The 26,041-nt window shown below is 37.8% G+C and overlaps 1 protein-coding gene across 12 annotated transcripts in view; it reads left to right on the forward strand.

Annotated features, from left to right (window-relative positions):
• Positions 1-26,041, forward strand: part of mecom (MDS1 and EVI1 complex locus) — a 71,482-nt gene that overhangs the window by 32,539 nt on the left and 12,902 nt on the right. For 2 of the 12 annotated variants that reach the window (XM_077611837.1, XM_077611836.1), the window contains 8 exons: positions 10,080-10,214; positions 17,837-17,942; positions 18,037-18,150; positions 18,238-18,349; positions 20,080-20,227; positions 20,357-20,537; positions 23,306-24,680; positions 25,156-25,246. In XM_077611837.1, coding sequence (XP_077467963.1) covers positions 10,080-10,214; positions 17,837-17,942; positions 18,037-18,150; positions 18,238-18,349; positions 20,080-20,227; positions 20,357-20,537; positions 23,306-24,680; positions 25,156-25,246 — 2,262 coding nt within the window. Of the gene's footprint in view, positions 1-8,737; positions 9,085-10,079; positions 10,215-17,836; positions 17,943-18,036; positions 18,161-18,237; positions 18,350-19,809; positions 19,939-20,079; positions 20,228-20,356; positions 20,538-23,305; positions 24,681-25,155; positions 25,247-26,041 lie in introns of those variants that run through there. The other 10 variants (XM_077611844.1, XM_077611838.1, XM_077611840.1 and 7 more) reach the window with 10 other exon arrangements.

Raw genomic sequence — 26,041 nt, forward strand, 5'->3', positions numbered from 1 at the left:
CTCAGTCACACAGTTAGAATATTAACCCATAAGTGTATAACACCTGAATGATTGGTCTGGAATTGAATAAACCCGACAAGCACCAATGCTCACATCTGATGGGTCTGCTACGGAAATTGTCACGTGAGATTCCATTATATTAACATAAAGCCTTCAATATAACTTTACTGGACATGCTTGTGTGGAGGATTTGTATTTCTATATCATAAATTGGAAGAATTGTATAAATTGTTTTGCCCATTTTGGCAAAATGTTGTTTTGTCAGTGGCTTGTATTTACATTTTAGATACTTTGAACTTTCAAAAAGTGGAATGAATTTTGGTATCAAGGAGAAAAATTTAGTACCGTATTTTCTGGGCAATAAGTAGAATTTTTATATATATGTATATATAGTTTGGCGGGTGGTGCAACTACAACTCAGGAGCGACTTATCTGTGAAATTACTAACACATTATTATATTACTTCAAATGATATTTTTACACTAAATCGCAAAAGGGTGCTCCTGGCCTGTGTTGATAATTTTAACATTAGCGGTGAGTGGATTTTGTTATTCTTATTTTTATTTAATTCAATTCAAAATGACACTTCTGTTTGTTTGTTTGTTTTGGATGTTACCAAATACAACCCCCCCCCCCCAAAAAAAATGCGACTTATACTCCAGTGGAACTTGTTTGTGTTGTTTTCCCGCTCATTGTGCATTTTTTTTAAACAATTTCGTCATACGCAGCTGTGTATGATGACAATTAGGCTTTTGTCTAGTCAATGATGATGACAAGCCTATCTCTGATTTTATTTTTTGGCAACCAGGACTTACACTCTGTTACTCATATCCCAAAATAATCATTGTTTTCCTTCAACTTTTTTTCATTTAATCTATTAGCTAGTCCCCACCCCAACCTCACTGTTTTAATAATCAAATGAGCATAAATGTAGAGAAATGACACACTCATGTATTCTTGTAGGACATTTAAAGGCATTTTCTTTCTGTTCGTCACATGCGCACGCTGTGCAGTAGTGCTTCAGGTTTTATATAATTCCAGCCTAACTCAGAGCTGCTTTGAAGCTACTGAAACCCACTGAAGCCTTTAATGGGAGTCACACGGTGTCACTGTGTTACTCTTACTGATTTGTTGTTTTCTCAGGTAATTCTGACTTTAATCATCACCCTTACACACTAAACTACTGACCTGAGCTGCCTGTAGCAAATCTAGTGCACCGTGGTCTTACATTCTCTCGGTTTCCCACTTACAATACTTTCATTGGTTGCAGTTGTGATCACCTACACATTTTGCTTTTAAAAAAATGACACCTGAATATTTGTTGAGGTAATTTAATATTATTTAGTATGGTAATAAAACTGTTGAAATAAATATACTAGCAATTTATCTGTAAGACCCCCACCAATTTATGCTGTAAAAAATATCTAATTTAATTGTAGAAAATATCAACGTAACGTCACAGGCCATGATTTACAGAGATAAACCGTTATTTTTTACCTTCCGTCTGCTTCCTTATGTGTTCAAGGATTTAGTTTCCTCAAATCCTCTTTTATCGACTAAACTTATGTAAGTGACAGGGAAGTGTTTCCTTTCTGTCATCACAAAGATCAAGTCAAACATGTAAAACTGATATTTTCCAACATTAAATATTAGCTTTCTCATTAGATACGCCACAGGGAAAGTAAATTGTCTCCAAATTCCTTCTATAGCAGGACTTTAAACGTAACAGGGGAGGAAAACGCCATGCATGTGTGAAATTTGCTGTCGCTTGATTTAAGGCGCCGTTTGCGATTCCATCACTTCTTGCCTTTGCAGCATTAAAAAGGCCTTTAAAGATGATCTCTATGAGCGTGTTAGAGCCTTTAGAGACTGTTCACCCTGTGGCGATGGGCAACATGCTCTAATTACCTCCCCTCTCTCCTGTCTCAACAGGGCGAGTGAGGCTGTTTAAGTTTCCAGTACATTCTGAACATGAAGGAGCTGAGCACCAGTTGAATTTATGTCTGAAAAAGCAGCCCTTTGCCCTTTTTGTAGCTTTATTGCACCCTATAGGCAACATACAATGTGGCCATGTATGCTGAGGTTCCATAGAGGAAGTGTCGGTGATGTACTTTCTGTACATGCTACAATTGGCACACCCTCAGCCTCATTTTCAATTGTTTAAAAACATCTAAGCCTGCTGACTTTTGCCCATTCAGAAATCTTTAAATAGATTGCTCCAACATTGTAGTATGTTATTGAATCGGAATCGTGTGCAGTGCAGAGTTAGTTTATCTACCAGTCAAACAATCTGCTCTGGGACGTCAGTCCAATCTCAATGTGCGTGCGTAGAACTTGAATTAAAACCAAAATAATTCATGTCTGTATAAAAGCCACCAGTTGATGAGCCCTGGCAGGTGTGTCTTGTTCGGGCAGACAGCGTTTTTTTTTTCCTGGACAGGCAGCCTCTTGTTACTTTTGGCATTTCCATAAAAAATAAAAATAAAGAAAGAAATAACAGCGGGCCTTCCATGGAGGATTGTAAATGGGTGGTAGTTTTCTGGCACATCTTGATCAAGGCTTCACATTGTCACTCTGTTTGGATTGAATTGGATTGGTTAACTTTATTCATCCCGTATTCGGGAAATTTCATTGTCACAGTAGCAAGAGGGTGAGAATGCGCATACAGGAAAATACTTTTTAGACATAACTAGATGGGTAATAAATAAGTTAATAAATAAATAAATACATAAATAAATAAGCGTGTTGCTGAAATATATACGTATGTGTGTATATATATTCCTATATATATATATATATATATATGAATATATATATATATATATATATATATATAGATATAGATATAGATATAGATATAGATATAGATATAGATATAGATATAGATATAGATATAGATATAGATATAGATATAGATATAGAGATAGAGATAGAGATAGAGATAGAGATAGAGATAGAGATAGAGATAGAGATAGAGATAGAGATAGAGATAGAGATAGAGATAGAGATAGAGATAGAGATAGAGATAGAGATAGAGATAGAGATAGAGATAGAGATAGAGATAGAGATAGAGATAGAGATAGAGATAGAGATAGAGATAGAGATAGAGATAGAGATAGAGATAGAGATAGAGATAGAGATAGAGATAGAGATAGAGATAGATAGAGAGATAGATAGAGAGATAGAGATAGATAGAGAGATAGAGAGATAGAGATAGATAGAGAGATAGATAGAGAGATAGATAGAGAGATAGATAGAGAGATAGATAGAGAGATAGAGAGATAGATAGAGAGATAGATAGATAGATAGATAGATAGATAGATAGATAGATAGATAGATAGATAGATAGATAGATAGATAGATAGATAGATAGATAGATAGATAGATAGATAGATAGATAGATAGATAGATAGATAGATAGATAGATAGATAGATAGATAGATAGATAGATAGATAGATAGATAGATAGATAGATAGATAGATAGATAGATAGATAGATAGATAGATAGATAGATAGATAGATAGATAGATAGATAGATAGATAGATAGATAGATAGATAGATAGATAGATAGATAGATAGATAGATAGATAGATAGATAGATAGATAGATAGATAGATAGATAGATAGATAGATAGATAGATAGATAGATAGATAGATAGATAGATAGATAGATAGATAGATAGATAGATAGATAGATAGATAGATAGATAGATAGATAGATAGATAGATAGATAGATAGATAGATAGATAGATAGATAGATAGATAGATAGATAGATAGATAGATAGATAGATAGATAGATAGATAGATAGATAGATAGATAGATAGATAGATAGATAGATAGATAGATAGATAGATAGATAGATAGATAGATAGATAGATAGATAGATAGATAGATAGATAGATAGATAGATAGATAGATAGATAGATAGATAGATAGATAGATAGATAGATAGATAGATAGATAGATAGATAGATAGATAGATAGATAGATAGATAGATAGATAGATAGATAGATAGATAGATAGATAGATAGATAGATAGATAGATAGATAGATAGATAGATAGATAGATAGATAGATAGATAGATAGATAGATAGATAGATAGATAGATAGATAGATAGATAGATAGATAGATAGATAGATAGATAGATAGATAGATAGATAGATAGATAGATAGATAGATAGATAGATAGATAGATAGATAGATAGATAGATAGATAGATAGATAGATAGATAGATAGATAGATAGATAGATAGATAGATAGATAGATAGATAGATAGATAGATAGATAGATAGATAGATAGATAGATAGATAGATAGATAGATAGATAGATAGATAGATAGATAGATAGATAGATAGATAGATAGATAGATAGATAGATAGATAGATAGATAGATAGATAGATAGATAGATAGATAGATAGATAGATAGATAGATAGATAGATAGATAGATAGATAGATAGATAGATAGATAGATAGATAGATAGATAGATAGATAGATAGATAGATAGATAGATAGATAGATAGATAGATAGATAGATAGATAGATAGATAGATAGATAGATAGATAGATAGATAGATAGATAGATAGATAGATAGATAGATAGATAGATAGATAGATAGATAGATAGATAGATAGATAGATAGATAGATAGATAGATAGATAGATAGATAGATAGATAGATAGATAGATAGATAGATAGATAGATAGATAGATAGATAGATAGATAGATAGATAGATAGATAGATAGATAGATAGATAGATAGATAGATAGATAGATAGATAGATAGATAGATAGATAGATAGATAGATAGATAGATAGATAGATAGATAGATAGATAGATAGATAGATAGATAGATAGATAGATAGATAGATAGATAGATAGATAGATAGATAGATAGATAGATAGATAGATAGATAGATAGATAGATAGATAGATAGATAGATAGATAGATAGATAGATAGATAGATAGATAGATAGATAGATAGATAGATAGATAGATAGATAGATAGATAGATAGATAGATAGATAGATAGATAGATAGATAGATAGATAGATAGATAGATAGATAGATAGATAGATAGATAGATAGATAGATAGATAGATAGATAGATAGATAGATAGATAGATAGATAGATAGATAGATAGATAGATAGATAGATAGATAGATAGATAGATAGATAGATAGATAGATAGATAGATAGATAGATAGATAGATAGATAGATAGATAGATAGATAGATAGATAGATAGATAGATAGATAGATAGATAGATAGATAGATAGATAGATAGATAGATAGATAGATAGATAGATAGATAGATAGATAGATAGATAGATAGATAGATAGATAGATAGATAGATAGATAGATAGATAGATAGATAGATAGATAGATAGATAGATAGATAGATAGATAGATAGATAGATAGATAGATAGATAGATAGATAGATAGATAGATAGATAGATAGATAGATAGATAGATAGATAGATAGATAGATAGATAGATAGATAGATAGATAGATAGATAGATAGATAGATAGATAGATAGATAGATAGATAGATAGATAGATAGATAGATAGATAGATAGATAGATAGATAGATAGATAGATAGATAAGATGTACAAGACGGGCATAACGAGGAGGATAATTTCATTCTATATATCTCCTTCAAAATATGACTTCTGCAGTTATAAGAGCACAGCAGTAAAATACATTTCCCACTGTCATGTGCCCAAGTATTGTCATCACTTTTTTTCTACCTTTGAGCTCCCTTTCTTATGTAGCGGTTTATCCTTTTTTTGTCATAAGGAATATGGAAGTTGGAGCCACGTGCTAATAAGCAAGTCCCGTGTCATGTGATGGCTGCACTTAAATGTGGGGGTTTTCTTTATTTAATTGACAAAAACAAATAAATCTGACCTTTATGCGCTTGTCCTAAACCGGCGTTTAAATGTCGTGATAAGGAAATGAACACGATGGGCCATACGCTCTTACACCGAGCTGTCAAAAGCAAAGAAAACAGAGTGAACACAAAATATCCAGGTGCTAATTCAGCAAACATGTCAGGCCTGTTTCTCCTAGGCCACAGAATTTGTCAGAAAATCATCCCTACTCATTCTTTCTGCCGAAATGGCTGGCTGACCCCCGGCAAATGAAAATAATCCACAGTAATTAGAAGTGGGTTGGTCTGGTCCTGAGAGCCCCCGGGAGGCCGGGTAAACATGGCGGAGGGGCCAGTGGAAGGGGAAGGGGGTGAGCTGACCTTGTCCACATAAAGCAGTGATTTATGAAGTGCAGGGCACAGCAGCGGGGCTTCTGTCTTCTCCTGCAGAACCAAATTACTGAGGTAGAGATTAACACGCTGCTCACGACAGGCCTACTTCCAGGCCCAACAAAAAAAAAAAAACGTACATTTCTGCTTTCATTTCCTGCACTCTGATTTAATGGTAATTGATAGGTACTATGTGGATGGAAGTTCCATAAAGCGGCAGGATTATTCCACGTTACGATCATCTGGGGTCAAGATATTTTAGATTAGAGCTAACGTCATGCCCGTAGCTTTTCATCTCATCTCTGGAGGTTTTCCCAATGAACAGCAGATGATTTGAGGTGGATTGGCTGCAATGTAAACTTCTGCTTTTTCTCAAAGTGCCTTCTAATGCAGGAATGTGACACGCAGGCCTGCCTCCATGTGGCCCCTCAGCAGCAGCAAGACCCTCGCTCTTTGCATGGTTGGAGTCAGTTTGCAACCCACAAGGGACCCCCCCATACAATCCCATTATGATTTACAAGAATCCGGAGCCCAGTAGCAAAAACCATTTTTTTTCAAATGTAAAAAAAAAGGATGATCAATAAAGCTGTATCTCCCTGCAGTTAAAATTAAGGAACGTCACCATAGAGCTTGTCTTCAGTCATGTATGAGTTTGTTTTAGTGACTGAACTCTCAAAACAAACAACAAAGCCACAAGATTTCACAGTGCTTTCAAACCTCAGCACAAAACATAATTGAACAATTAAAAGATCCAATAGGTATGAAAAAAATGCTGTGCTGTTCAGTACGAAGCAACATAGCCTGAAGTCTAACGTTTGTAATGTGTTGATAAACAGCTTTCCACCAGGGCAAAATCTTTACAGCTAAGAGGTCAAATAATTCAGATAAAGCAGATCTATTTCATCTGGGCACATCACGATGGTTTTCATGGCTCAAACAAATGCAAATTAGAGCTACGCCTCGCAAATCTGTCCCGGTTTGTTAATACAATATTTACACGACAGTTTTGAACTATATAGCTGCACAGTCAGGTGATTAGAATATATAAATCCAAGTGCACACAGTTGAATTTCGTGTTCAGTGCAGCAAGTGTGGTCACCCAAATGTATAATACAGAGCAAAATGCAGGTTATATTAACATATGGCATAGATTGAATGATCAATGCAATATTATACCTCTGTATGCAAAATGCTGACTTTTCTAGTTTAATATCATTTTCTAAAATCTTCCATTCAGTGCAATTGGAAGTTCATTTCAGTGGACTACGTCATCTTCTGGCAGAGTAGAGTAATGCAGCATGTCCCGATGGAGGAGGCGTAAAGGCGTCCCGCAACACTGTTACCCCTGTTGACCTCCCCCCCCAAAAAATCTGAAGTGTGCATCTTTCCTTTTCAATGGACAATCCGAATTGTGCATCAGACGCGAAGAGCCCTTGAAGCCTTCTAAGATTACTTGTATTTATTAAACAATGCATCATAAAACAAATCCCTCATCCTGACAGGAAGAAAATAGAGCAGCTCATTTGGCTTGAGCTTTTCCAATTTATGGCTAAATTAAAAAGGCTTCCAACAATGGACAAGTCGAGGAGAGGCAGGAAATCAATGACCGGGCGGACCGGGGTCTCTGCTCGGTTCTCAGGGAGCACCAAACGATGGGAATCGGTGGCGGGGTCCTGCCTTATTTACACATAATTTTTCCTGTCCTTCCTGCACATTTGCTCCGCGATTTGCCAAAACAATGGCTATTATCTGAGATGGAAGGTCAATGTCACAGAGTTGAGACATTATCCATCATCATCTGCTCTCATCAGCCCTCCTCAACTTTATGAGCTGCCTAATAAACTCTAGTTGACAACAGTGGCCTTATTTATTTGCTCTTGCAAATCTGACTATTTCTACAACCATGTGCAGCTATTCTCCAAAAAATAGTATTACCTTACCTTGAAGGAAACTGGAGAAAATGCCCCTGATATCACAATGAACCGACACCGAGTGTTGTGAACAAGTTTTGAGAAGACGTGAACAATGGCCGCCTTTGAAACTTCTGTTGGTTCATTAAAGTGTGCCGGGTCTGTTCATCCCCTAAGAAGCCTCATCCCGACCTTTTTTTGACCCCGCTCAACCTCTCCGACCCAGGGCCCCCGTCACTTGACAATTTACTGCGGAGAGGAGTCGCTTCCGTCGGGGGGACAGTCTCCCCAAAAAGGGGCCGTGAGGATGGATGTTGCTTTATGAGATCTTGCTTTTAAAAACAACAAAAAAAGAGAGAAAGACACTCAAGAGAAGACCTCTTAAAGCGCCTCTTTATCATATAATTGATACATCTTAAGCATCACAATCCGGGAAGAGGGCGGGTGGGTGTCTGCGGGGGGGACACCTGGGTGCGTCAGGACAGGAGGGGGGGACATGAGAGGAGCGGACGAGTCGTGCGCAGTGAAAAGTTGGAAGCAAGTTGATGTACCGGAGGGAATTGCAGCGGGGACGTCTGTGGGACACTGCGAAGAGAAGAGAAAAGGAGATGTACCGGTCGGACGGGAACGTGGGATGAGAGAATTGGACTTGAGAAAAACACGCGCTCTGCGGCGGATAGTCAAGAGTGCGCGCACCGGAGAGGCGTTGGTTCGCGTCTTGGAGAAGCGCAAAACATTTTTTTTTAATCAAATGGACCTCGCATCTTAACAGCAGCGAATGAGATTGTTGCAAATAAATCTATATTTCTTGGAGAGGAGTTTCCATCACTTTTTGCGCACTTTGAGCGGCACTTCATCTTGATGCGCACGCCGACGCAAATCGCTTTTAGACGGTAAGAAAAGCCGACTATGATTTTTTAAAGTATTTCTTTTATTATTCTAATAAGGCGTTTGTCCGCGGGGGATGTCAGTGTAAACGCGGAGTGACTTTTAAATTTGGTCAAAACGGGAGGAACAATGTTGGCGAGACAGACAAAAGGATTCACTCAAGCTTAATAATTCATTCTTCTTTTGATAATACGATTTTGACGTGGTCGACTGTGATTTTAAAAGGAACACAAACAGGTCTATTGTTTCGATTTATGTGTGTATTCCAAATGAAAATGCATGTATTTTAAACATATTCCAAAAACGGCGTCAAATAGCGTGTTCTATATAATTTTTGCACTGAACAAAAATGAGTTATGTTCATATTAATGTTTTTTTCATGCAATAAATATTTCCATTCATTTTTCTGTCGGGCCAGAAAATGAAAGTAAGTAGCGTTTTTTTTTGTCACAGAGCTATTCGTTGCCTTTGTTTCTAAATAGTTGGTTTTAATTGATTTGTCCTTTTTTTGAAGATGGAGTATATTTATAAAAGGTTGTTCTTCAGTTATCTCTTGTCTGGTGTGTAGACGTGAGTGTGTGTGTGTGTTAGTGTGTGTTAGTGTGTGTGTGTGTGTACCACGCGATAAAGTTGCGTTTTCCAGAATATAATTTTACAATGCAGATTATTTATCACAATAAAGACTACTACTCATAGTAATAATGTTAAAAAGTAATGTATTTTGAAAGTCAAAAATCTAATAAAATCTAACTCCCTGCAAAAAAATAAGATCCAATGTGTTTTCATGTTCACACACATTCATTTTTATACATTTACCAATCATTTCATGCCAACAAAACAACACGTTTAATTCACAAAATGATCATCTTTTTATATTGATCTTAAAATGTCATTTTCTATATGAAGTCACTTCCAACATTCAAGGCTTCTGGCCTCAAAGGGAGGTTAGTACACTGTAACCTGGACTGATATTGATCTGTACTCATCTCTTTCTCCCCAGATCTTGGACGGGTCAGGCCATGTAAAATACTGTGTTGATGCCAGCAAGCCAGATATCGGGAGCTGGCTGAAATTCATCCAGTTTGCCCCCACTGCCAAACAACCTAATCTGACTGCCTGCCAGATAGATGATCAGGTATGTGGAGACACCTACTACACACTGACTTTCATGATTTCATTATTTATCAATCTGTGCTCTCTGCTGTGCGTTAGGAGAAAACCAAGCACAACCTCAATGTAGCAGCACCTTAATTTCATAACCGTTTCCCCTAAACGCTTGCCTCATTTTATGCCCACTGTCCTGCTTGTCTTAAAAGGTGTTATTGTGATCCAAGTCAGATAGTCCCTTGTGCGACTGGCCCACCCTGCTCTCAATTCTCGCACACACGCATACACACAATGCAGTATAACTGCAGACACTCTATGCTATCAGCGTGTTTTCATTCTGTAATTGTATACTGGCTTCTGCCATGCGAGGACCACAGGGCAGGATCAGAGGCGGCCTGTTGAGATGATATTTCTCCACACTTCCCTGTCACGCTGGCGATATAAACTCTTAGATATGTCAGGAATGTCACAGTCCTTTGCTGCTCACCTGGCTGTGGCCAAAGGTGCGTGCTGCCCCCATGGGGGTCTGTTCACCTCACTAATCCCACTCAGTCATTCCTTCTTAGAGGGCGGTGGACAAGAGACTAAACTTTACCTGACACGCGTGTGAGCATTCTGTGACATGACCTGTGTTTGGGGAGGAAAATAATTTAAACTTCATGCTTGTCATTATCGCTCAGTGAGAACTCAACAAACTGTGCTGAAAAAGAATTCTGTCTGTTAGAAAAAAAAAGATGAACAGCATGTAGATAACAAAGTGGGGCAAAATGGTTTAAAGAAAAAAGTCTACCAAAAGTCTACCATTTCACAGCAGCCGTTTAGACAAAGAAAATGGAAAATGACAGGATTATGCTAAAATCACCAAATCACATTTTATACAACTTCCTAGACGGTTGTTTCAGGTGTGAAGAACCTATTCAAGTTTAGTGATGTCCACTTAAAGATAAGATTACTGAAATCATCCATCATTCAGAATTCTAATGATTCCATCAGTTTCCTACAAGAACAAAAAAAAGATGAACAGTATGTAGATCAGAAATTGGGGCAAAATGTTAAAAAGAAAAAAAAAGTCTACCAATATCACAGTAGGCGTTTTGACAAAGTAAAATGACAGTGCATGAATATAGTAGGATTATGTTAAAATCACCAAATCACATTTTATACAACTTCCTAGACGGTTGTTTCAGGTGTGAAGAACCTATTCAAGTTTAGTGATGTCCACTTAAAGATAAGATTACTGAAATCATCCATCATTCAGAATTCTAATGATTCCATCAGTTTCCTACAACAACCAAAAAAAAGATGAACAGTATGTAAATCACAAAGTGGCAAAGTGAGGCAAAATGGTTTAAAGAAAAAAAGTCTACCAAAAGTCTACCATTTCACAGCAGCCGTTTTGAGAAAGGAAAATGGAAAGTGACAGTGCAGGTACATGAATATAGTAGGATTATGCTAAAATCATGTTTTATACAACTTTCTAGACGGTTGTCTCAGATGTGAAGAACCTATTCAAATTTATTAATGTCTACTTAAAGATAAGACTACTGAAATCATCCATCATTCAGAATTCTAATGATTCCATCAGTTTCCTACAAGAACTACACAAAATTCTATGGCAAGGCTTTGTTTGAAATCAGAGTTCAACATAGTACCATTCGGTATCATTGGTGCAGTAAATCCAGTCTTAGGTGGACAACAGAAAATTATTCAGGAACAAATCAGCGGTTCCCAGGTCTTCACACTTTTCCTAACAGGATGCCGAAAGGTCCACTTCAAGTTCCCTTGAAAGACACGAGGTGTCTGGAATCACTTGGCCTCTCTTTTTTTCAAAGTGACAGGCAGACAAACAAGCATAGAGAACCGTGCGCAAGGTGTGACTTGCTGTCAACACGGTGGTTCTGCTCCGGTGCCCGTGTAAGGCTCCGACAGGTCTCGGACATGGCTGTGATGAGGTGATTGTTAACTATTACACACTGTCACAGCGCAGTACAATGTGCCGTCTTTAAGCCTTCCGGCCAACATTGGTGTTTTTGAAAACACGCTGTAGCGACTCACAATGCCCGTCTGTATACTTCAATTGAATAGACTAAATGTGGGGTGGTCTTGCAAAGCCCGGTCACTTTTGCTACTGTGTGCATTTATGAGGGCATTTTGTTTGTGCTTTTTTTTAGTCCAAATGCATGCATTCAGTAATTTGTGTGAGTGCAAGGTGTTGCATCTGTTTCCCTGGGCAAGTCATCCCCATATGACTAGAAAAACGTGTGCGGTCGATTGGTGGCTGGTCTTTTGGTCGCCGTCTTTTGGTCGCCGGTCTTTTGGTCGCTGGTCTTTTGGTCGCCGGTCTTTTGGTCGCCGGTCTTTTGGTCGCTGGTCTTTTGGTCGCCGGTCTTTTGGTTGCCGGTCTTTTGGTCGCCGTCTTTTGGTCGCGGTCTTTTGGTCGCCCGGACCGCCACAACGGGCGACCAAAAGACCGGCGACCAAAAGACTGGCGACCAAAAGACTGACGACCAAAAGACCGACGACAAAACAAGGTAAAACAACACGGTCTACGCATCAATAAAAGCCAACAATGGCCGTGAGCAGTTTCACTGAGCCGACGTGTGAGTGTATAAGAGTTTGTATGTACATGCGTTGTCCCTTTAAGAAGCTACGTCAGTCAGGGTCTTAACAAGTTCTCCAACAAAAAAACAATAAAAGTCTGGGAAATTTGGAGCTTTTCTTTAGCCTAATAATTACTAGGGCATTAAGTATGACTAAATAGTAATTCGCAGTTTGTATTTAGGGAATTTGAGCAACGATTTAAATGGTAATTATCAATAACCTTCCGGGCGACCAAAAGACCGGCGACCAATCGACCATGTACAAAAGGCCGCTTCCATAGTCCATGAGACCATAGAGAAGTGCTGAGTCTGAAGTCTGGAATAAAGTACCACACACACACTACCACCAGATTTGAACAGAGGAGACAGAGTGGGCTCTTTTGAGTTTATACTGCTGCTAAATCTCTTCTAGTGGTTTTAAACAATCCACCTTTACTGGAGATGATTTGCTGTGAGATTTATATGACGACAATGTCATACAAACTCAGCAATTTCCAGGTGTGTTGGTCATTATGGCTCACTCGCAAGTTCCATTTCAGTCCTTATAGTGTGAAAGTAAAACTGGCCCCCGTCCTCTTATTTCTGACCCAGTTCTGTTTACCATAAAACTTTATGGCCAAATCTCGAGAGGGTGAGTGTGCGAGTGAGGAAGGAATGAGTAAGGAGAGAGGGGAAAAGAGGTTGTTTTGTCTCGTTGTTTGGGATTTTTTTTTTCTCTCCTCGCGCTTTTCAACTACATCATGAATGCATTTTGTAAATGTAAAATCATCTTCGTGGATTTAGCAAAAATATGGAAATATATTTTATCAATACTGGATACACCTGTTGCAGCACAATCCTCATAAAAGATTAAACGAGACATGCAATCCACAATTTTCAGAGTAAAGATGAAATAACATATTTATTACATGGTGGGGTGTTTTGACTAAATGCCAGTTCTGAATATGCAAATATATAAAAATTCCAGCCATTTTGAAATTGTGTTTAACTGAATTAATGGAGCCTGTTGGTCTCAGCCAAGTAATACACTCAATTTTGCATGAATGAATCAAATCAAAAGCCTTTATTGTCACCATACACAGCTGCATATAACGAAATTGGTGGGGCTACTCCACAAAGTGCGTTTTCCCAGTAAAAACATAAATAATTATAATATAAAAATATAAAAAGTCAAGTCCTAGCAAGGTAAATTCTAAAATATTGCACAATCTAATATATTGCACAGTGTTATTGCACACCCCGAAGTTATTGCACAAAATAGCTTTAAAATAGCCAATAAACATAGAAAAATACACCTCTTAAACAAAAGGTGGACTGATCATCTAATACAATCATTTAAAAATATATATATAGCAAATTTCTTTTTCCTGTAGGCTTAAGTATTTGTCCACCACACTTTTATTTTAACCATTTTTCTTTAAATGTATCATTTAAAACTATACAACGGAAAATTAAGAGTTGACTTATACAAGTTAATTGCCATCACAATTCAGGGTAAAATCTCACTGAGGGCATTAAATAGAAATTGAAAAGATGAATTAAACTTACATTAAAAACAACAATCGATCAACATGTCAATTAATGTAACTCATTAACCTTTAACATGAGTGTTAAGTGTCAGCTTTTGACAATCTGTTAATGCTTCATTAATGCTCCCATTGGTTTGCTGATGAATTAAACAAGGCAGTCTGTGGAAAAGCTTCCACAAGCTGTGTGTTTTGTCATTAAGATAATGTCGACAATTAGCGATTCAGAAGCCTGTGCCACTCTCCTCATTCTACCGTTTTAACTCAGTGGCAAAAGGATTATTAGCCTAATTATCGTCATCCAGCTTGTTCAAGAACATTTCACAAGATACTTTAAAGAGATCTGAATGTTTGGGTGTGCTCATGTGCCGATATGATTACAGTGCTTTGTAGAAGGATAATGTAGTCACAGTTGTCTGGTGAGTGTGCAAATTAGAAATGTCATAAAATTACAGCGATGAGATTGGGGTGAATATTGTTTGTTGACCTGCACCCTGCGATTCAATGGTGACTAGTCAACAATGAACTACGCCCCAAGGCCAAAGTTGGTTTTGATAGACCTCGTCTTACACCATCTTGACCCTAATCACATCAAAGTCCAGCACAACTCGAATGGCCTTTTCTGAGTGCGTCCTTAATCTCATTGAGTCTATTGATTCTTACTTAGTATTGAGTGGGGACATGAATGCATCTCACAATGATTGTCAGTTACTTAGAGATGAAACCACCACATGAATAAAAATCAATGAGACGGGAAGTGAAAAACATGTCTCATCCAGATATTCAAATTCACCACAATAACTTTTTTGTTTGTTTGTCCAGAAATGTTTGGTTATTTCTTTATATTAATATTATTGATACATTTCATTCGTTCAATCATTCCTTCAGCTTCTATACCGTGCATCCTCGTAGAACCTCTACACCAGGGAACCTATGGCTCGGGAGCCACATGCGGCTCTTTTGATGGGTGCATGAGGCTCTTCGCTAACCTGTGAGCTATAATATGGAAAGCGCTGAGTCCCAAACACACCAATAGGAGCGTTACATCGGTACTGTGGCGTTGACACAACCTCTACTGCCTTTTTATTCATTTTTTTTTAAATTAGACTCTTCTCCATGCATATCGCCATTGATACTCAACGGCATAACAATCTTGTCAAAAGAATTCAGTCTATTTGTACTTTAAAAGTAGTCCAGTGAAAAAAAACACACTTTCATGTATTTTGACTTTTACGAGTATGGCTCTCAAGGAAGAACATTTGAAAATGTGATTTTTTTTATGGCTCTCTCTGTCAAAAAGGTTCCTGACCCTGCTCTACACCATTAGACAGCTTGCTGTCATTCCTTAAAAATTATATTGTTTGTTACATTCCCCAAAAGAATTGTAAAATGTTGCATTTGAAATTGAGTTCCCTGGCAATTCAATGCTTTAAAGAAAGCTACTTATGCACTGAGAAAGTAATTCAGTTATTTGCCAAACAACAAAACCATGTTTTGCCTTAGCTTGTGCAATTATTATGTGATCATATCACATATTTTCACTGAATTCATTCGAGAGGCGGTGGATGCTTATCATTAAAAGGTTTGCCATTCTGGTGGGTGCAAATAAAATCATAAAACAGAAAAACAGTTTGTCGCTTCATAGGATGGCAGTGATTAATCGTATTAACCAGAACAAAAAATATACAGAATTTAAAAAAAAGAAGTTGGATTCCTGTGGCTTTTGCTCTCATAAGTTTTCAGTGCACTATTATAATCTGTACTGTGATTTTGTCTGGTCTTTTACCACATGAAAAGTTGGCTAAGTGGCATACCAATCAGATGAGTGCGCGTAGGAGTCACCGAGGTGTGGGTGCTAATAATATGGCTAAAACTAGTTATGTCAAGTTAACCAGTTGGATTGCCTATTCTGGTAATTGCACCCATTGATGGCTAAACAAGCTTCATAAAAGAATCCGGTAAAAGGTTCTCAACTTCAGAATGGTATTTTATTCAAAGCACATGGGACTTCTTTTTTCTTCTTCACTTTTTCAATGGCAGTCTGTAGTATTGCTAGTAAGAGGGGTCTTTGTCCCCGTGAACTCCACCACCCTAAAGTTATCTAATCTATAGAAGAACCTGCTAACTTTAACCACTGTGAGATCACTGGGTGTCGGGCAATGTGTGTGCAAATGAGTAAGTGTGTGTTCACTGTTCGTCTGCGGAGGCCTATGGGAAAGAGGTGGAGCTGTTAGGGGAATTCCTCAAGTGTGGCTATGCCTGCGCATGCGGCAGTACTTTTACTGTTGCACTAGCAAAAAAAGGCTGGTCAAAATGACTAAATCAGTAGTTGGTGTACCAGCTATTTCACTTTATTATTCAAAAATTAGGTTTATTCTTGTTAGTCACACAGTACCTGTTGCTATTCCATCACACATCTGTCAGGACAAACAATGTTTTACATTCAGATTCATACCTTTTTTTATTTTTTTATTTTTTTCTGGCCAAATTTAATTCAAAGCATTCATGAAATATAAATGTTTTAGCAATACAAAAAGGAGTGATCCGGACATTTATTTTATTGTATTTTTTTACGAGTGAGATTAAATGACGTATCCCATTATAAAAGAAAAAGGTTATTAGTAGTGTTCAATACAATGTCAACCCTTTTTTCAATGAGTGAAAAGTCATGCCAACACAAGATGAGATCATTAGGCCATGTTTCTAAAGTCGCTTCAGCCATAAGCCCCTTTTAAGGCCCCACAACTTTTTGTGTGTATAATATATATATATATATATATATATATATATATATATATATATATATATATATACATATATATATATACATATATATATATATATACATATATATATATATATATATATATATATATATATATATATATATATATATATATATATATATATATATATATATATATATATATATAATTAAAAAAAAATATATCATCTATTGTATTAGATCTGTAATGTCTTTTCCGGTATCTGTGTTTTCACCTTTTTGCTACTGCAACAAAGTGAAACTAATCTAATCTAAATGTATAAAAATATGGGGCTGGGGCAGAATATTTAAATTTTAACTCCTTTGAATTGTGAACATTCATAAATTGAATTTTGGTATCGTCACTAAATATATTGAATGTTTTAAACCATGGTTTCCCAGGGTAAAGTAACCATGTCTCGGGTGATTGGCTCACTGTCATATCCAACTACACACATTACCCACTAGCTGTGTGTCTATCTTACAAAGTACTTGCTGAGCAATTTGTCTATGTTGGAGAATTGTATTTGTTGCCTTTTCTATGATTCATTTCAAAACAATGTGTGAATGTCATACATGTTTTTGTATACAAAAAGGTGGATGCTTGTAATAAATGATTTTACCCTTTTTGGGTATATACTCCCAGATTCTGTCATCATGTATTATAATGCAACTTTGGACTGAAAAAAATAGTTTTTTCGGCATTTATTTGAACTAAGACATAACATGTTGTGTTTTTTATTTTATTTTATTTTTTTAGATCTTCTACAAAGTCACTCGAGATATTTTTCCCGGTGAAGAGCTTCTACTTTTCATGAAGGCAGAAGAGTACTCATGTGATACTTCCATGGCTCCTGATATTCATGGTCCGTATCATACACTCATCATTGCAGTATGATATTGATCACTGGGACAATTTACATGGGGATTTATTTAATCAATCTTCCCACTGTTATATAGAAGAGAGACAGTACCACTGTGAAGACTGTGACCAGCATTTTGAGTCCCGCAGCCTACTACTGGACCACCAGATGAAGCAGTGTGGGATGCCCCCCTCCTCATTTCTTGATGCAGGTTTGAAATGGTTGTTTGTCCGGATAGTCAATACTGCATGCATTTGGAAATATTAGGCAGAATGTGAATTATTTATCTTGTCTTTAGGAGAGGACAGTGACATCAATGCCCAGGAACCTCAGGACTTGCGACCCTTCCACATGTCTCATGAGTTTCATGAGTGTAAAGAGTGTGATCAAGTCTTCCCAGATGTCCAAAGGTAACTTAATTATTCACTGGCACACATTGTGTTCTCATAATAAAGGCGTTGTTTAGTGTAAGGTCACCAAGAATGGTTATTTTGATTGGTGATTCATTAGTTTAAGTAGTGCAATTAAAAGGAATTAATTCACCACACAGAGCATACATACATAAAAATCATGTTTAGTATTAACTCTTAAGCTTTCTAGCTGGAAAGGTTCTTTCAAACCAAAATCAGATGTTTGCTAATATATTAAATTGATTAATCAGAAATATATTTTGGACTATTGTCCAGAGTTGTCCAGAGAATGATGAAATATACAACTTAGACAAGAAAGAGTAAGCTATTTCCTTGTCCAAACACTTTTTAAGGTTATTGACGATTTTAGCTCCAATGATCTTATTACATTTAGATTAGATTAGATAACTTTATTCATCCTGTATTCGGGAAATTTCACTGTCACAGTAGCAAGAGGGTGAGAATACAGACACAGGAAAAGACATTTAAGACATAAATAAATAGGTAATAAATAAGTTAATACATAAATTTCACTCTAAGTCAGGCAAGTATGCACAGTATGGATGATGAATTAATTTATTTATTCATCAAGCCGCAGTATTTTTTTGCATTGCAGTGTCATAGTATTCCCAATCAGGTGGCAACAATGTCAACTTCTGTAATACTCACATTGACATATTTCAAGTTCATCCTTTATGAGTTTTTTTTTAATTGTTCTTTTTTTATCTGATTCCTGATGCCTGGAAGCCCATATGCTGTCTCACTCTGAGGAGAGGGAATATAATATCAATATCAATTTTGCATAAACAAATTCCTTCAAAATGTCCATAAAGACAAGAAAAAATAGACCTCTTAAACAATAAGTGAACTGACCATCCAACACAGTTTATCATTTAAAAAAAATGAAACTATAGCAAATTGCTTTTTTTCTGATGACTTAAGTATTTGTCAACCAGATTTTTATTTTAACCATACTTCTTTGAATGTTTAATTTAAAATTGAACAATGGAAATTTAATAAAGAGTTCAAAAGCATATCACACCAATACATAAATAAGTTAAGTGCCATCAAAATTCTAGCTAAAATCTCAATGAAGGCATTGAATAGAAATAGAAAAGATGAATTAAAAACAGCAATTAAGCAACATGTCAATTAATGCAAATCATTAACATCTAACATATGAGTGTTAAGTGTCAGCCTTTGATAATCATTAATGCTACCTTAATGCTCAGATTGGTTTGCTGATATATTAAAGAAGGCAGTCTGTGGAAAACCTTCCACAAGCTGTATGTTTTGTCATTAAGATAATGTGGGCAATTAGTGATTCAGAAGCCCGTGCCACTCTCTTCAGACTACTGTCAATTGGATGATTAGCCTAATTATCGTCATCCAGCTTGTTCAAGAACATTCCACAAGATAATATAAATAGATCTGAATGTTTGGGTGTGCTCATGTGCCCATATGATTGCTGGGATAGGCTAAAGTAACCTCCGAAACCCTTGCAAGGATATGCGGTATGGATGATGAATGAATGAATTTATTCATCAAGTCCCAGTACCTCATGGCACTGCACTATCATAACCAACCAGGTGGCAACAATGTCAACTGTTGTAATACTCAGTCACACATTTCAAGTTTATCCCTAATGAGTTCAGGGCAGCATAAGACACATACAATTTCTAAGAAATGTATTTTTTTTTAAATGTGCTGTTTTTATCTGATTGATGCAGCCTGGAGGCCCACACGCTGTCCCACTCTGAGGAGAGGGAATATAAATGCGACCAGTGCCCCAAGGCCTTCAACTGGAAATCAAACCTTATCCGACATCAGATGTCGCATGACAGTGGCAAACACCACGAATGTGAAAACTGCTCAAAGGTAATGTGATGACTTTTTGGGGGAAAAGTGTGGCAAATAAACACTGTTTGCTTTGTTTTATAGCCCTCGGTTCTATGCCTTTGGTCGATAGTAACACCCCTCATGTCTCTGCATGGTTTCTTTCCCCAGCAGGTGTTCACAGACCCCAGTAACCTGCAGAGGCACATCCGCTCGCAGCACGTCGGGGCACGGGCCCACGCCTGCTCTGACTGCGGCAAGACGTTCGCTACGTCTTCGGGCCTAAAGCAACATAAGCACATCCACAGCAGTGTCAAGCCCTTCATGTGTAAGTCACTAAGACCCTACCTATGTAAGTCTCCTCAGTACACTATAATAATTTAATCACTCAAATAACATGTTTGTGTGACTAGGAAACCTTTCCCACCAATTGTCGTTTGATCCTTTTTTCAGCTTTTCAAGCATATAGTATCCCTAAAGGGAATAGAGAGGAGGATATTAATATTGAGAGTCATGACATACTCTATTTAAAATAGGAACTCTACATACTCAGCCCTCGCAGGCATACAAATATGTTGATGATTATTTAACTAGCATGTAATTGGATCCACTTTTACTTGGTCTAACCCAAGTGACCTAGACTGACATAACACCCCTCCACTTACACTCGCATGCGCGAGCACACACACACACACACACACACACACACACACACACGTCTTTATCCTTCTCACATACCCAGTACGACACATTTTGACCTTTCACACTCTCCTTTCCCTAAAGCATTATGACCTTCACCCCCTCTTCTAGTTCGCTGACCCGCCACATGAAGCCATGTGAAAAGTTGTCCCGTTATTCGACACATATTTTCAATCGAGCACTTTAACGTTCATACTGTAAATAAAATCTAGGATGACTGCAGACCCTTTACTTCTTCCAACCAAGGCCTACATCAAGGGTGTCAGACTCGGGTTGGTCCGTAGGCCGCTTTAACGTCAACTTGATTTCACCTGGGCCGGACCATTTTAGATATAATATTTAGATTATTTTTAATAAATGGATTAAAAGAACTGGATTAAAAACCCTGAATATTCAGTTTTTTATAGATCTATAACAATGTTTATTTTAGCTTTTTTAAATATGTTTTTAGATTTTACAAAATGATTTTTGAACTAAAAAGACAGAAAATTATTAATTTAAAAGGGGGAAAATCAGGAAATTCAATATACATCTATACTCTTCATTTTAATTTGATCCTAAAACAGAAAGTCGGCACTCATGATTTACTTTCCCGGGCCACACAAAATGATGCGACGGGCCAGATTTGGCCCCCGGGCCGCCACTTTAACACATGTGGCCTACACTCTTCTTCCCAAATAGCAACCACATGTACTGCTGTCTTCATAGTACTTCAGCCTATTTGCTGCAATCAACTGAAATATGTAGGCTCCATTACTATTAAGGGGTGTGTGAAACCATAATGTGAAACGCTATTCATGTGAAATGTTTCTCTGCATGTACGTACAATCATTCCTTGACATTATCAGTAGTGGCTTAGAACAAGAGCCGTCGGGATTGAAAAGTTTCATGCTTGGAAATCATATGACATTTCTCATCATTTTCTATTCTGTTGTTTCAATCCCTAATTAAATGTTGATGCCAAAACATTAATTCATTCATTCATCTTCCAACCGCGGGGGTTGCTGGAGCATAACCCAACTGATCTCAGGCACCTTAGACTGGTCGCCACACAGAGAGACAAACGACCATACACACTCACAATCATACCGCCATCAGGGGGAATCGAGCCTGCGCTTGCCCGCACCGAAGTTGGGCGAGTGAACCTCTACACCACGAGGTGGCTTGATGCCAAAACACTTAAATATTATTTAGTTCACCTAAAAACCTGAATATTATAGGAAAAATTATTTTGGAAAAAATGCATAAGAGTTGGAGGCACGATGGGCAAGTGATTTCCTCGATCGGTCCTCACTGTGTGGACTTTGCATGTTTTCCCCGGGCTTGTGTGGGTCTTCTCCTAGAATAATAATTGTGGTATGATTTGATTATTGCTTCTGTGATTCCAATCATTTCAAGTTCACATACCTAAACATTCTGATACCAATATAGTTGGGATATAGGATTAAAAAAATCATAAAAGGTTGACCACACTTGACAACAGTCATTGTATTTTTTAACTTATTGAAAGAGAAAAATACAATACCAACTTAACTCTATAGAAACAACACCTGTCTGAATATGAGTAAACAGTAGGGATAGTACTTTATTGTTGACAGACTAATAATGGAAAACGATAGTGCCTCTGTTCATCTCTCAGGGTCAAATGTTGTCACAAAAGGAATAGAATTGACTGTGGGAAGGTTACCAAGCACAGGATGACAGGGACACAGCTTGGGGACAAGGTGAGGGGGCTGGAGGGACGATAGGAGAGACGTAGGGTGGGCAATAGGGGTGGGCAGCAGTAGGACGTGGGACCTGTCCTGGGAACCAGACTGCAGGATAGGATTCATTCAACTCTACTTCCTTCACAAACCCAAAATAGAGCCATTGTACTTCATACTGCTCAGAATGTGCATGTGTGTGTGTGTGTGTGTGTTCACATTCATGTGCACGTCAGTATGCTTGCATTCTTTTGCACATCCTTCTCTGTGACATAGTTTGTCTATGTTGTGTGTGTGTGTGTGTGTGTGTGTGTGTGTGTGTGTGTGTGTGTGTGTGTGTGTGTGTGTGTGTGTGTGTGTGTGTGTGTGTGTGTGTGTGTGTGTGCGTGTTTGTGTATGTAATTGTTTATAGAATCTGTGGGACACAATGAGGCAAGGGATGCCTGGGAACTTGTTTTGATGTGCAGGTGATGAGTGGTAACAACTGACTCACACTGTCATCATATGACAATACCAGGATCTGAACACACCTCATCGTATTTTGATGGGAAACCTGTGTCACACTATTGATGTGAACCTGAGTATTTCACACAGAAATATTTGAGTGTCATATAATAAGTAGATATGATTGTGAGATGAGTTTTTTTTAGCACTTTTTGCGTCTTCATCTGTGTGCCATATAGTGAAACCCGCTTTTCTACTTTTCTGTGCCCTTCAGGTGAGGTATGCCATAAATCCTACACGCAGTTCTCAAACCTATGCCGTCATAAACGCATGCATGCTGACTGCAGAACGCAGATAAAGTGCAAGGACTGTGGTCAGATGTTCAGCACCACCTCGTCTCTGAATAAGCACCGGCGCTTTTGCGAGGGAAAAAACCATTTCACGACAGGAGGATTATTTGCTCAAAGTATGTCACTCCCTGGTGGGCCAGGTTTGGATAAAACAACTTTGGCCATGGCCCATAGCAGTGCTGGATTGGCTGATTACTTTGGGGCTAGCCGCCATCACGGTGGGCTTACTTTCCCTGCCGCTCCAACCTTCCCGTTTAGTTTCCCTGGCCTTTTCCCTTCGGGACTCTACCACCGTCCACCGCCCTTTCCTACCACTTCTTCTCCGGTTAGACAACAAGTTCTCACAGCTGTTACTGGGTCTAGTGCAGAGCTAGGCCGGAATCCACTCCTGCCTCCTTGCCCTGGAGTTCAGGAGTCTAGAGAGCTCCTCAAGGCACTTCGAAAAGATGACAGTGGTCCTGAAAGTCAGATCGCAGATTCAGACCTTCACACACATAGCGCATTGTCCTCCACCAAGCAACGCAACAAGCAAAGCGACCAATCTGAAAGCAGTGATCTTGAAGACATCAGTACACCAAGTGGAAGTGATCTAGAGAGTATGTCAAGCTCTGAGCTTGAAAGTGATATAGAGACTGACAGGGACAGGGGTGCTATGCGGGAAAATGGCCAAAGCCACAAAATAAATGGTAGCGATGGTAGTCCCCAGAGCCTGAGCCTGACAAGCAGCAATGCTGGACCTTCCCTCATCCCTTCTTCACTGGAGGAGCACACAGCTGTTACGGGGGCTGTGAATGACTCTATTAAGGCAATTGCCTCCATTGCAGAGAAGTATTTTGGCTCTACAGGTCTGGCTGGACTGCAAGACAAAAAAGTCGGATCGCTGCCCTACCCTTCGATGTTCCCTCTACCTTTCTTTACAACTTTCTCTCCACCAGTCTATCCTGTTCAAGACAGAGATGCCAGATCTCAAGTGCTGAAGAGTGAGCCACAATTGCAGGCCGGAGATTGCAAAAAGGCTCAGAGCAAATCGTCGTCAGAGTCACCATTTGACCTCACCACTAGGCGAAAGGAGGAGAAGTCTAACCGTTTTGCGGCTTCCAAACGAGAAATCTCTCACTTAACTGGTCAGGATCAGCCTTTGGACCTCAGCCTAGGGACCAGAGACCGAGGATCCAGTGCAAAAGAAGAAGAGAAAAAAACGATTGATGGTCATCAAGATGAGAAGGCAGTCATGGAAACGTCAAAGCCTGACTTACAACATGCAAGGCCGACTCCATTCTTCATGGACCCCATCTACAGGTACTGTTAATCCCAGTGGTTTTACCATAAACCACACTCCCATAAAAGACTACAGTTTAGCACAGTACACCCTTAGCATTTTTGTCATACAAATTAGCAAACCATGACAAAATTCACATTCATTAGCATTGTAGTGTATGATGCATTTATACCTTCTCATCAGCATATCGTACTGTGTCCAACATGCCATAGACATAAATGCAATTAACTCTCAAAATGTGCCCTTCCAAAATGAAACAAACTTTCCTTCAAAATTGGTATGGATCATATAACGGCCAGAAACTAATATATCATACTCCCATGTGCCAAATAGTAAATTATATTAAGCACGTTGTTTAAATACATTGATTGCTCTAGTCACTTACCTACACTTTCACTCAATAAATGACTTGATTTATTTTGTTGCGAGTTATATTGCAAACGTCAAACTCTGTTACTAATTGTGTGTTGAGAATTGATAGAAATTTACTATTAGCAGGGTTGAGAAGAGGAGAATGAGTGATCCGTTTGAGACACTGAAAGACAAGTACATGCGTCCTGCTCCAGGCTTCCTCTTTCATCCTCAGGTATGTTTTCCTTTTTGTATTAACATTAAGTGGGACTTTGAAACTCTCAGTTATCTATTAAAAATATTTACAAATTTTAGTTAAAATTGGTGTATGAGGGAAGATTCTTTCGAACAGCGGTGGCAAACAAGTTGGACAAAAAGAGCAAAAGTTTTAAACTGAGAGAATCAAAGAGCCACCTGACAAAACACACAAAACACACAATTAAAACCATATTATTCACTGTAACACTTTGTTCTCCTTAATTATTATTTGTTTTTAATTTGAGTGTGTTTTAAGAGAGAATCAAAATAAGAGAAACATGAAACAAGCCAAAGACCCACAGTAAATACAAAATATGATTAGCTGCATTCCTATTGGATATAGCTATAGATTTTTGTGCATGACTTTTTTGTGTGTGTCCAGGGATTGACATTCATTTATTCAGTCACTCTTCTGGGTGAGAACGGCCTTGGAAAGTGAAAACAGCGCTTTCTCAGGCATATGATTTTGTTCACTTTTTTCTAGCCATTTCAGGTCTGTTTTTTTACAGCCTGTTTCATTTGCCTGATTTATGTCCTCTGTCCAGACTGTTGCAAAGGCCCAGCCTGCAACAACCACATGGTCGTCCCACATGCCTTAATGAGGTGTCCTATCAGTAGAAACACTAACAGAGTGCTTAGGCCATCTTTATGACTTTATGATGTCTGGACACACAAATCATTCCCAGAAACACCAGACTAGTGGGGGCCCAAGTGAGACAAAGCAAGGGGCCACAAGGGATACTTTTGAGTAGGTTTGCTTATAGTCACCTGA

Source organism: Stigmatopora argus, chromosome 10 (genome assembly GCF_051989625.1).
Source record: "Stigmatopora argus isolate UIUO_Sarg chromosome 10, RoL_Sarg_1.0, whole genome shotgun sequence".
Classification (NCBI taxonomy): Eukaryota; Metazoa; Chordata; class Actinopteri; order Syngnathiformes; family Syngnathidae; genus Stigmatopora; species Stigmatopora argus.